Raw genomic sequence first — 13,384 nt, 5'->3', positions numbered from 1 at the left:
GCTGGGCCACGCTTTTAGCTAAGGTACTAGGTTAACTTCAGGAGCTGTGATTATAGGGCAGGAGAGATGCTTCTGGCTAGTAGTGCTAATACGTGGAGAAAAGTGGTTGAAGCTCTCTTCTTTCTGGGACTTGGTCCCCTGGTCTGGTCTGTCTGCTCCTGAGGCTTCAGCAGTAGAGGGAGGTACTTGTAAACCCTCCACAGAAGCTGCAGTCCCTGTGTGTCTGTACCTTGTGAACTTTAGGATTAGGTAACCACAAGCTTCACTGCAATTCAAAAATTGCACCTCAGGTGCTGGTTTAAGGGTACAGTACTTCCGTGCTTGTTTTGGTCAAGTGTCTTGAAGGGGATGCTTGCAGAAGTACCTGATCATAACAAAGAGAGGATGAAGGATTCTCAGAAAGTCAAGAGTTTTTATGTCAGTGAGGCACGTTTTCTGCATGGGAGGTGAACATGCAGCCTAAACCTTGACGGGTTTTGTCTTGCATGCTAAAATAACCTCCCAACCTCTCTACCAAGAAATCAGAGTCCCACTCTGGCACAGGAGCTGAGGTTAAGACTGCAGCCGTGTTATTGCTAAATTGCAAGTTTGTCATTCCTGCAGACTAACATCTGGAAAAAGTTCCCTCCCACCCAGGAATCAGAACTGCCTCTGCTATTACTCAAGTCTAAACATGATAAATTAAGGCCAGAAAATATTTTTTGACTGTGCTAGCAGTGTGGGTGGATCAGCAAGGATTATAAAACTGACTGGCTTTATCATAAAGGCCTGAATGTAACTGTCAGGCTGCCAGCAAAACCTGCCCTGCTTGCAGCACCCATCAGTTCTGACAGTGCCTGGTAGGAACACTATCCAAGAGCTGATGTACCTCAACAGCAAGGTTGACTCTAATTAGTTTTATAAGCAAGCTTGCATTTTTTTTAAATCTCACTTTAATGGATTTTGTTTTTTTTAAGTCCCAAGGAAAAGACAGGTTGTTTCTTGGGTTGCAAAATCCTGACACTGCAGTGCTAAGGGTACTGAAGACACCCACTTTGCTTTGGGTGCACTTTAATTGGCAGCTGTGTGTGCTGACAATGACCACAGCAAAGCCAGCAGCTGAAGAGAAGCTGCAGCCTGAGTGACAGCAGACTTCAGCTTTTGTACCAGCTCAGAGACTTTGTAAATACTGCATCTGGAAATCAACAAAAAAAGGGTTCACCACACGCCGGGTTGACATCTGACAGAAATAAACATTAAGTTTTTGTCTTCAGTTAAATCTGTCTACCCTTGTCAAGTAAGCCAGCTTAACACCTCAGCAAGTTCATTACAGACTGCACCAAGTGTGATAACAGACCAACCCTTGAGTTGTTGGCTTCTTCTAGTTTTAAGCCTCAGTCTCACTTTCCCTTGCATCAAAAGGTTTTAGCTGTTTAATCTGTTGAAGGAAAACTGAATGTACACGAGTGTTCAGCACTGCACCCAAAAGCATTAGTATTAGGCCCTGGGATTGCTCGGCCACCAGAACAGCACAAAACAAGATGAGATTCATCGTTCACTCAAACTTACTGGACTCAACTCAAGTAGTATGCATTCCTTTTATTTAAAAAGTTGTACTAATAGTGCATGTTGCACCTATACAAAAGAACCTTTCCACTGTCCACACACAGGTATGTAAGGGCTCCAACAGCTGCCACAGGTCTCAGTCAGACCACGAGCTAACGCGGCGCTCTTGCTACATGGCATTCAGGTGGAGGGGGTGGGGGCAGGAATCAGCAGTACTGGGAACTCTTGGCAAGTGGAATGTGTGTCCCCTTCAGGGACAGAAAGACCCCTGCCAATCCTAGATCCATTTGGGGAGAGCAGTAGGGATAAAGTCTGTAGGAAGAGCACCAGTGTCACAACAGGAAGAGATTACCAGGCTGGAGCAGTATTGGCCAAACGTCTCATGCGCCTAGGAGAGAAAGAAAGAGGTACAGTGAGGGCTGTGTTACAGTCATGTGAAGTCTTACTAAAACAAACACTTCTGGGGAGGCTGCTACAGCTTTGTGACCTCAAGAGACAGGTTTATTGACTTCCCTGGTCACCTGAGAGTGCCCCTGTTGATAAGGCTAAGACACTATTTTCAGTAACAGCTTTTAGAGCACTTTTACTCATTAACTTGGATTAAACTGATCACTATCAAAAACTTCAGCCAGCCATAGCTGAAAAGCAAAATAATTATGAAACAATGTTAACCAGCAGTAAAATCCTGGAAGAAGCTGACCCAGCATATTTACTGTTCCCACAATGTATCTTTTGGAGAGATTTAAGCAGTTCATTCATACGTCAGGAGCAATTTCACTAAGTAGGAGTGAGTGCTCTCGACTGCTTGTCAAACTGTTCAGTGGGTCTCTCTGGTGGGCAGAGCTCCTCCTGGAATCAGAACACTGCTCCCAAGCTGGCAAACAGGTTGACATCAGTCAGGCTGGAGCTGAGAGCTTGCCCATTCCTACAGCAAACAGCACTTTACCCTACATAAAAGGAAGCCTTGTGGCAGGACTCTAGGTAGTGTGACAGTGCATGAAACTCCAATCTTTTTTATTAATGCCTTCCTATAGAAACAAGTCCCCCTGCACAAGCAGAGAGCCCAAGGAAAAGGGAAACAAGGATAAAAAAAGGTGTGGGGCAAGGTGATAAAGAGTTTAATATCCTGAAGCTAAAGGGATACGAGTTCCTGTTTTGGTGTGCAAGTTTGAAATCCTGCCAGTTGGCTCTCAGAAGAGAAAGAAAAACAGCAAAGCTTTTAACTTCTGTCTTAGGGACAGGCCAGAAGGAGAACTGTCTGAACGAATGGCAGCACCTTGTATTTCTGTCCTGGTCTCTGATCTTCTTCTCCATCTCTGCATCTGTGAGGGTTTCCAGAAGAGGGCACCACTGGTCAGCATCCCCCGTATTGCGAATAGCGATTTCCACAGTCGGCAAAGGGTTCTCGCTGCATGGCAGGGCAGAAGGCAACAAAGCAAGGTCCATCAGTGGTCCCAGAGCACTCCTCTGGGTTACCAGCCCAGATACAAGACACAAAGACAATAGAGCATCATTTACAGTGTTTCAGGCTTAAGTATTCTTTCTTAGCTCTGCTTGGAACAGTCAGGTTCCCAGAAGAACACCCACCGCTGGTGGTTACCATTTTGGCAGCCTAAAGTGGGAGACCAACTACAACCATCTCCTGTCACCACAGGAGAGAGGCTTATCAAAGCAACTGACACAGTTCCCTCCCACACAGCCCGTTATGGAGCTGGCTGACAGTGTTCAAACCCAATAACCACAGGCAGAATTCATTATTAGTTTATTAGTGCTGAGAGCACTCCTCCCAGAGCAGCAGCAGGGACTGTTCACAGGGATCTTTGCCCAGCTTTGCCATTCTGAACTCTGCCTTCCTGGCTGCAGTCTGCCTAGCACACCTCTGACAGCTCTTCCCTGGCAAAAGCCTGGCTTTCTGGGAGTCTGGTGGGATGGGAGCCTGACAGTGGAAGAAGTTGCGATGAAAGAGCAGTCTTTTAGGACCTGCTGTTGCAACCAGAGGCTGTGGCTACTCCTTGCACAAGCAATGAGACACTGGGCTCTGTCCCAGATCACAAAATCTGTTCCTCAGAAATCTCTCTGCCCTGACCAGCTGTATTATCACATGCACAAAAATATTTACTGCTTCACAAGCCACTTTTCAGTAAAAGTCAACAGGAACTGACCAGGAGCAGCTTCCCAAATATTGACAGTGCAGCCGGAAGCCCAGCATAAATACAGAGGAGCCTCAGAATGTAAATGTTTGCTTTGAATTCTAGGAAGTGGCTCAGCCTGGGCTGCACAAAGTGTGTGTGTGAGAGGAGCCCTCTGGCAGGTGTGCACACACATCCGGCTCCCTCCCCTGGGACATGCCTCCCTGCACAGGAATCCAGCCCTCATGGGCAGCCCTCTCATTCCCCCAGGAAGGAAGTCAAATGTAATTGTCATGGGAACACAATGTCTCCATCAAAGCTATTCATCTAGAATAACAACTATTCTAAGTTATGCTACAATGAAAAATTAATCCTTTGGTATCTGATCTTGGGAGGAAGCTTCAGTCAAATTCAGTACTGCTGATGTCCACTAAGCAACACTCAAAACAAGGAATTTCATCTCAGCCCCAGACTGCTATACATTCCAAGCTAAATGATAGATCTTAATTGGCTTTTTTGGTTTGATAGTGTGGTGTCTCCCTCATTTACTATGCTTAACACTGAAGATCCAGTAGAATTAAATGGGGTTTGGAAAGCCAACCTCATGCACATAATTGTTGTTGTTGGCACAAGCCAGCTCAGATATCACACTTCAGTAGGGCAGGATCAGAGATAAACTGAAAAAATCCTCCCTCATCTCCCAGCCTCCACCTAAGACAGCTCCCCCTCCCCTGTTATTTTTTGATCAGGAGGACAAATATCAGTTACCTCTCTGTTTCCAGTCCTGCCCCTTCCATGGGGCTTTCAGGCTCTCCTTGTTTTGCACAGAGCAGGCCAGCTGAACGAACTACCCTGGCTTTCATCAACTAAAAAGACAGTTTCACCTCTCCCTCAGATGATTAAGAGGCTTATGACTTCTTAAACCCCCAGTCCCTTGAGATATTAAAGTTCTTTTGATACATCTAAAGCAGACCCTTTCCTTACATCAGTGGAATTACTCTGGAGCAACCACCACTCCTGTGGTTTGGGAATTCAGGAACTAACCAACCACAGAACCCAAATATCATTAATCACTGTAAAGTTTCAAAAGTACTCCTTTGCTGGAAGGAAAAAGGGAAGAGGAGGATATGTTTGTACTATGACACAAAACAAGGTTTAAATTAGATGTTTTTTTCCTTCATGAACAGCTCATGTCTACATACTTTGTTCTATTGGGGTTCCCCTCCTAGATTTTCAGTCTCCCCCTTGCAATAATCCAAGCCTAAAGGAGGCCAGAAATCTGCCTGTTTGAACTACCCCTACATGGAAGCACTCTGTAGAACCAGGGTCAGATACACATTTTTAGAGAATAGCCTGAAATTGGCATTAATCTAAGACTAAAACCTTATTTGCTGCAGGTTACAAAGGCTGATAGGAAGCTAAGGGAGAAATTAACCCCCTTGCAAGTATTACTGTACACAGAAATTAATTTCTTAACTCTTGATATCTACATGGAGAAGCATTAGAAAGAGGCAGAACATTTAGGTCCACATTGAAAGCCTGCCTCTGACCCACCAAGTGACAAGAGTTAGGACAAATGCCCTGCAGGCTGGAAGGCAGTATGCTAAGGAGTTATCCAATTACATTAACCAGGGAGGTAAACTGTAAGGAGAAGCGAGGGCTTCCTGGCCAGCATGGTGTGAACAGGGCCACCTCTCTACTTCAAAAAGAAAGCTCAAAGTCCTGGGGATGCTGAAGCAACAAGGAAAAGGAACTTAAGAATAATGGACACACAAGCTAACAGTTTTAGTAGAAGAGTTCCACTCCCATGTGGTAAAGAGTCCCTTTGCATTCTCTACTATGAACCACTCTGGGGATCACTTTAGAACCAAGTAGTTGCTGTGGAAGATTTTCAGGATAAAAATAACCTCCAGAGGAACCACAGTGAGACTACTGGAAAAGCAGCTGGTCCAGAGCAGATCAGTGCCCATTTTCCACAAAAGCTGACCAGACAGGGAACCTATGGACAGAGGAAGAGGAAGGAGGAGAGCTCATGGCAGCAGCAACTGCCCCAGTTCCTCCTCACTTAGCCCCACACCAACTACTCCCTCCCCTCCATGCCCTCCCTGAGGCAGAACAGGGCTGGGCATGTTTCCCTTTGCTGCCCAGGCTGGTCATTCTGCTTCCCTCAACTGACCTCTACAAAACTGGTGTCAACAGTACCATTCCCTCATCTGTGCAAACACATCAAATACATCATTTGCTGAACTCTTAAACTTCCTCCACTGTCACCATGACCTGAGGTCAAAAAACCTCCCAGCACACATTAAGGGATTCTTGCAGCCTGCAGACTCAGCAGCCTGCTGAGGATAACATCAGCACAGTAACCCACCACAGAATGCTGCACAGCACAACTGGAAATGATTATTATTAGGAGACAAGTTACAAAGCTGACTAATCAAACCTGACACTGCTGCATTCCAGCTGTGAGAAGGGCCTATGATCAAGCCAACTGTAACGTCAGCCAGAGCAAAGCACGACAGTTTCAATCAGTCTTAGTTCAAAACACCAAAGCTTGAGACAGTGGATGGCCCAAATCAGGCAAAGCCAACACACCAGAAACATATCTGGGGCTCATCATTAGCATACATCAGAAGAGGGAGACACGAGGTATTCAGTCACTGTTAATTACAACAGCCTTTCATTCTGCAGCAAAAGCTGACACTTCATTAGTATTTGGTCCCGGAATGTATGACACCCAACAGGAAAAGATACTTGAGCACAAGCACAAAAAATTTTAAGGAGGACAGAATGGGTGCAAGCTGTAAGGACCAATTCCAAATGAATTTTTCTGCATCAGGTCAGCTGCTCTAAGATTCATTGATGCCAACACCCTTGAAGTATCAACATGCACCCACAGCCCTACTGGGAGGATGACAGTTCTGTACCTGAAGGCGTATGTCTTCTGATGCCAACTCAGCTGTCCCCGGATGCTGTAGGCAATAGTAGTGACAAACTCCCCACCCAGGCCAAGCTCTGAGCACAGCTTCAAAGCAAACTTCTCTGGTGAATTCTCCTTCTCTGACATGTCCCATTCAAACTGGTCTACAAGGGAGATGTTCCCTACATGGATGTTGAGCTGGAGACAAGGGAAGAAACAGGTCATTTGTTTCCATTCTTGCAATAGTTTGTCAAAGGTAATTCAACTGAGGAGGCAGAGGCTGGAGAAGCAGAGCTGTTCACTGCACCTGCAGAGCTCCTTGGCTCAATTCTTAATTCCAGTACCATGAAGACAACTCCACTTTGCTCACTGAGGTTCAGTTCTTTCAAAAGGACTCGACAGTGCTCTCACTATTTTATTATTTCAGGGGCTGGCACATGAACATTTAGTAATCTGCCACTGTGGTTGTGTTCTTAATACACAGGACAAAATGCAATGTAGATACAAAACTAGAATTAAGAGCTCCTTCACTCTGAGGAAGCCTTTGTACTCCTCCTCCCCCATAACATAACCAGAGAAACCCAAACAGTTCCACTCTTACCCTACTGCCTTCCTGTATTACCTTAATAATAACTCGTTGGTCTGACTGATCTTCTAGGATACTGTCAGTTGGGTACGACTCGATCTGCTGTCGGATGGCAGAGGCAATGGCAGGGACAAAGGTGAGAGGATTCAAATCCAGGTCATCACAAAGGATCTCAGAGAACATTTCTGGGGTCATTAGCTTTTCTGATACAGAACAAGAATGAAGAGACATTGTTAACTTTCTTAGAAGTCAATCTCTGCCACGTACAGAATACATGAAATTAATCCCACAGTGTGTCAAAGGGAATCCCAAAGGCATCACCTTTTGCTTTTAAAAGGGTGTTCTGTGTCAGGCTTATAAGGACATGCACAATGACACAGGGACCTTGAGCTTCTCTTCTTGCTCCATGGAGAACATGTAGCTATGGTCTGATAATACACACACATAAAGGAGCCACACACAGGAACTGTTTTGTATTTAAGGTACCTCAGCTAACGGACCAGCCTCAGACTGCTGAGCTGATGAACTGAATCAGGAGAATAGGCCAGTTAAACTCTTCAGAGTACACATGTCCAGGAATGACTGCAACCCCTGGAAGTGGCAGAGCATTCACTAAGACACTTGAGAGCTGCAAAATTCTGTCTAGATGGGGCAGGGACATGCACACTCATGCTTGTTCTCTTTTTGTATTTGGTAATGGATACAACTGTCTTTCTCCAGCCTCAGGAAACTCTCCTTCCAACATACCATTCATGTTCCATGTAAACGCATCTCTGAGTTTCTGCCCATCAATCTCCATATCAAGCCTGATTGGAACCAGAACCTCTGGCTGGGAAGCATTTTCATGGATCACTGCTGGGTCATGGTCATCAAAGCTAATACAAAGAGCAACAACACAGTATAAGCAACTAACACATGACACATCTGGCATGTACAGAGAAAGCAATGTTTGCCAGAGGTAATCCCCACACTCCAACTCCCCAGTCAGTCTTTAGACAAGACTACTCAATGCAAGCTCACAGGGCTATGGCAACCAATACCACTTTATCACCTTTCACTGCCATCTCTCATTATACATTCCTGCAAATGTATAATGGAAATGTTAGTCACGAACCACAGCAGCATTTTCCATTGAATAAATTAGATCAAAGTTACTGGAATGTCAGAGAGAGGCAGACTGTCGTTCACAGGGAAAGTTTGCAGGCTCCTCAAATTACAACAACTCAACAAATCAGAAAGTAAAAGAAACTCATCAGGAAAAGAATGAACCATATTCCTGACAAAAGGAAAGCCTCTTCTCTGAGCCATGGCTGACCCCTGTAAGGAACAGCCTCAAAGACACAGTTTAAGAACCTCCAAATCAGTGACCTGTAGATATTTTGCCAGAGGTGAATCACATTACATGGAGGTGTCAGCACTGCATTGTGCATCATGCTGGTAACACTTCCTTTCCCTTTTCTGGAAGCAGGAAGCTGTCTTACCACAGAGGGAATGTCCTCTTCTTATCCCTGCCCATGCGGTTTCTGTTAATGGTTGTTGAGCAGGGCACAGCATCCAGGTGATGAGAACTGTTGGGCAGGGTGGGCACCCACTGGTTGTTCCTCTTTGCCTTCTGCTCTCTGAAGAAGGAGACTGTATGTTAAACTGCAGGCCCTGAGCACCACTAATGCTTCTTAGGCAATGGCAGAATTTTAAATGTTGGGTCCTATTATAAGATCCTGCTGTTTTATTCTGGAACCCTCAACAATACTGTTCCACTCATGTTCCACATGGGAAGCCCGTTCTCCAGCTCACAATTATGAATCCAGGTGCACCATTATAAATACATATTTGGATTTTCTGTCTATAAAGGGACTGCTGATAAATGCACTGTCTCCAGAAGGCAGTATGTGCAGAGAGTGTGTTCTGCAAAACATCTGTTACAGCTGGAATGCAGTAACTGCAAAAAGAGCTGCATCATCAAACACTTCTGGTTTTCTTCCTGTTGTATGTGGGCAGCAACCCAATCCTTATGCTCTGGAGACCTTCATTTGCCCAACATTGCAAACAGCTGTTAGCACAGATTGACAAGCACCCCTTGCACAATGCCTTGGGTTTATCCCATTTCTTCTGCTTCCTGCCCCATCTGACATCCTCCAAGCAGCTCCCTTCTGACCCTGGCCCTCACCACTGCTGTTACCTGAGGTAGGTGGGAGGTTCTGTGCTGATGGACACTGCCTTATACTTCTCATCGTTTCCATCCAAGATCTCTTCCACTTCAGAGGCCTTTAACAGTGTCACACTAGTGGCTAATGTTGTATAGCCATGATCTAGTAATGGGAAAGATGCCACTAATTAATATGGACAGGTCCTACTTAGTAATGGAGCATAAACAGGCTTCACACTGAAAAGCCCTCCCTGAGGCTACAGGAGGGACCAGAATAGGTTACCCAGTGGTACAAGTGTGTCCCCCCAAAGTCTCTGGGCCTTCATTTACCTGCTCATAGACATTTAATGTTAGAAAGGTTTTGACATGGCATTTTGTACACACAGGATGAATGGAAATGACAAAGATTTCCACTGTCATTTCTGAGTTGCCAGAAGCCTCCACTCTCCCTCACACACCAGGATGCTCTACTGCTGGGGTTGATTACTTGCACTGGAGTGATCAGAAGCCCAGCCACAGTGCCTGGCACTACAGAAATATAATTAGGTTTTGACATCCATCTGAACAGCAGGAATAAATGGCTCCCTGAGGCTACAGGAGGGACCAGAATAGGTTACCCAGTGGTACAAGTGTGTCCCCCCAAAGTCTCTGGGCCTTCATTTACCTGCTCATAGACATTTAATGTTAGAAAGGTTTTGACATGGCATTTTGTACACACAGGATGAATGGAAATGACAAAGATTTCCACTGTCATTTCTGAGTTGCCAGAAGCCTCCACTCTCCCTCACACACCAGGATGCTCTACTGCTGGGGTTGATTACTTGCACTGGAGTGATCAGAAGCCCAGCCACAGTGCCTGGCACTACAGAAATATAATTAGGTTTTGACATCCATCTGAACAGCAGGAGTAAATGGGACTTTATTGGGAGCAGGGGTGGAATGCCTCAGTTAATACATGGCAATCCCCACCACACAGCCCAGAGAAGTAATTCTAAAGACAAAAGCAGGATGACACCTTGGAATGGGTGCCTAGTGATAGAGCAAAGATTTGCAAAAGGCATCAATATCTCTCTACCTTGTATAGCTACCCTGTTCATACTCTATGAAAAACATCTTTCATTTGGACTATGAATCAAGACACAGGGAGGGTTAGAATTACATGAGCTTCCCTCAGGTACTACCACCAGATGAATCTCGTTCTTCCGGGATGCAACTTATTAATAGACTCTGCTCATTTCTGTTACAAAATTTACCTAAGATGAAAGTGAAGGCTACAAACCCAAATTTTCACAAAAAAGTCCTTAATCCTCATAATTATTATATATTTTTTTTAATCTAATGTGCTTTTACTTAAGGAGAGGAAGAGAAAAACAATTATTTCCTACCCTGAATTGCCCTTTGGAATCACAGGGTTTAGCTCTGCACACCTATATCTGCCAAAACTATATAAAATCTCTTCCACAGCCTTCTGGGAGGAAAAGCCCAGAAAACAAGAAATCCTCAGTGGACTTAAAGCTTAGAAATAGAGAGGCAATGGTCAGTAGAAAAGCTAGTAAGACTTGGGGAAGGAGAAGAAACCTCAGGACAGCTCTTGCTGAATTAGAGACCCTCTGCATTTGAGAGTCCCAATGGGGTTCTGAGAAAGAGGAGTTAAGCATGTGATCAGGATGTGCAATTAGAGCAACCACAGTGAGAGATCAGAGGAACAGGATTAGACGTTAATAAACATTGTAATAGCACCAAAGGTCACAGTGGAGATTCTTCCTCTAGCACAACTAAGAATAACAGGCAGATAAAACTTACATCTTCTGGGACTGTGAGACCGTTGGTTTTCTGTTGGAATAAAAAAGAAAAGAAAGCAATAGGTCAGCAGGATACCTGGAGGATGGTGACATTAAGTCCAGAATGAACCGTTTATTTTCATTACACTTTAGTCCAAAGCATGTATAACAAGTCATACTGCTAAGAAATTTAACTTCTTGTTATTAGTCTCCCACCAAAAATGAGAGCAAGGCAGCTACATTCTCCTTGTGGCATTTACATCAGTAGCAACACACAAGAAATTCTGGGAGGCATAAATATCCTGGCCCTGCAAGAAGCAAAGTTAAGCAAAGATGCACATTTTCCTTGGGCTGTCCTTACAATATTCCTGCCTCTTTGACAGAAGAGACAAAAATGCCTCTCTGTCTGTAAAAGTCTCCTCTGGAACATGGTATTGATTTTGAGATGTGGCTTTTGTTTTGTGAGGAATGCGGCCAATGCCAGGAAAGCCATGATGGACGTTTCAACTTCAGAACATTTTTGATCAGTTGCTGTTTGTTGCTAGCCTGAACCAGGAGCTCCCAGTGCCACCACTGCAGAGCCCTCCAGCAATCTGACGTGACTCGCCCAGCGCGAGAGGTACACAAGCTTCTGAATGGCCAGAGACAGATTTTAAAGGCTAAACTTCAGACAAATGTTACTGGGAATGTTTGCTCATCTTCTCACCATGTGAAGAGGCCACTATCTTCTTCCTCTCTTCCACTGTGGCTAGTCTCCTCCAGAGTGAGGGATACCTCTTGTACAGGGAGCCCCGGAACATACGCAAGTAGTTCCCCACCTACAAGAAGAAAAGTGGATACATGGCTTGGTGTTCCAGTATGGCCTGGTATTCCATTTAAAAGGATTGTTAGAAGGAGCTGAAACAAATTTAGCTCTCTGTAACAGGAGGGACCTCCTGAGGGGATTTTTTTGTTGTTGTTTCCCATGACAGACTGACTGCACTGGGCTCGACATCCCATAGCACTGCAATTTTTGCAGCAATACAGGGGAGTAAATTTTATTAGCACTTATTTCAATGGTCCAATACGGAAAAAACTCCCCTCTGTTGACAATAATCCATTTGATAGGAATGGACTCCATTTGTTTTCATGTATTTTTTTACAACCTAACCTTTCTTTACTTCAATTTCTGTTTCTATGCACAATGCTCAGTAGGAATGAAACCAAACCAGGTACCCAGCTCTCCAACAGTGATCACTTTTACTTTGAACCTCTGTGCCATCTAGTCCTTGCTCCAACACAACAAATGTCCACAGACTTGTATTCTGTTTTAAATCCCTTGAACATGTAAAATGTGATTGCTGCCAATAATCCTCTTCCAAATGTACTTACCATCTGTAAAGCAGTTCTGTTCTTCCTGCCACAAGATCCTCACCTGTTCAGCAGGACTTGCTGAACAAGAGAACTATTTCTAAACGCTGAAATCACATTTTTAGACTGGCAGAACACCACACAATAAGGTTTTTATTCCTTGTTTGACAAGATTCATTTTGATCTCAACATCTATTTTCAGGTAAATTTTGGATCTGTTGCTCCACTGTGCTCATCAAGGGACAGAAGTCAATGGTTGATAAAAAAGGCAGCCCTTCTTCCCCCTCTCTGTGTCTGGCACAACAATCTCACAGATGAACTGACTGCAGTTACAGTTCTTCCTTCAAGCTCACTTTGCAATGAGCAACCAAGAGGCCTTTTGTCCCTGCTTTAACCCATAGAGCAGGCAGTTTAACTTATCCAACATCTCCTTTTTGCATCAATGAGGGGGCTAAAACATCGTTTTCCTGTTTCCAAGTGTGACCATTTCACCGGTGCTGGTTTTCATGGAGGCATAAGAGCCTCTCTCGGTCTGAGAGATCACGGAGCCAGCACAGACACCAGGGTGCTGAAACGCTGCACACCCCTGCTGCCTGGCAAGGCTGCTTTGTACAAGGCTAAAGGAGCTTTGCTGGCTGATTCTGGTGGTGCTACTAAGCACAAAGGCCTCGGTGTGGACTTAACGACCTCACAGCACGTAAAACAACCAAAACTTCTGAATCAGCGCGTTGCAAAAACGGATGAACAGTTATCAGGGAGCGAGGCCTCGCGTGGATGGGGGGGGGCTGAGATCAACGCGGATCCGCTCTCCTCATCCAGGAACTCGTGTGTGTGTGCCTCCCAGAGCCGCGGTTACCGGGAGCACCGGAGAAACCCCCTCCCCCCGGTAGAACAGAGCAGAGCAGAGCCCACCTCCCCGGGCACAGC

The 13,384-nt window shown here is 45.1% G+C and overlaps 1 protein-coding gene across 1 annotated transcript; it reads right to left on the bottom strand.

The window, feature by feature from the left end:
* Positions 1–1,561: 1,561 nt before the first annotated feature.
* On the bottom strand, positions 1,562–11,921 carry SMARCB1 (SWI/SNF related, matrix associated, actin dependent regulator of chromatin, subfamily b, member 1). Its single transcript, XM_010004780.1, has 9 exons — positions 11,814–11,921; positions 11,130–11,159; positions 9,360–9,489; positions 8,662–8,799; positions 7,928–8,055; positions 7,217–7,383; positions 6,602–6,792; positions 2,822–2,953; positions 1,562–1,933 (listed from the first exon to the last, which is right to left on the bottom strand). Exons 1-9 carry the CDS (start codon positions 11,905–11,907, stop codon positions 1,894–1,896), a joined length of 1,050 nt encoding a protein of 349 aa, XP_010003082.1. The 5' UTR covers positions 11,908–11,921; the 3' UTR covers positions 1,562–1,893.
* Between the last annotated feature and the right edge of the window lie 1,463 nt (positions 11,922–13,384).

This window comes from Chaetura pelagica, unplaced genomic scaffold, assembly GCF_000747805.2.
Source record: "Chaetura pelagica isolate M959 unplaced genomic scaffold, ChaPel_1.0 scaffold249, whole genome shotgun sequence".
NCBI classification, from domain to species: domain Eukaryota; kingdom Metazoa; phylum Chordata; class Aves; order Apodiformes; family Apodidae; genus Chaetura; species Chaetura pelagica.
Note: the sequence above shows the minus strand (reverse complement) of the source record. Positions and strands in the feature narration are given on the sequence as shown.

Bases quoted from the DNA above. Each gene is read 5' to 3' on its own strand.
- SMARCB1 (XM_010004780.1), bottom strand. From the start codon at position 11,907: ATGTTCCGGGGCTCCCTGTACAAGAGGTATCCCTCACTCTGGAGGAGA. The intron at 9,490-11,129 runs GTAAGTTTTATC...TCCCATTACTAG, and splicing joins GTCTCACAGTCCCAGAAGAT to ATCATGGCTATACAACATTA. The intron at 7,384-7,927 runs GTATGTTGGAAG...GTTCTGTATCAG, and splicing joins GTTTACATGGAACATGAATG to AAAAGCTAATGACCCCAGAA.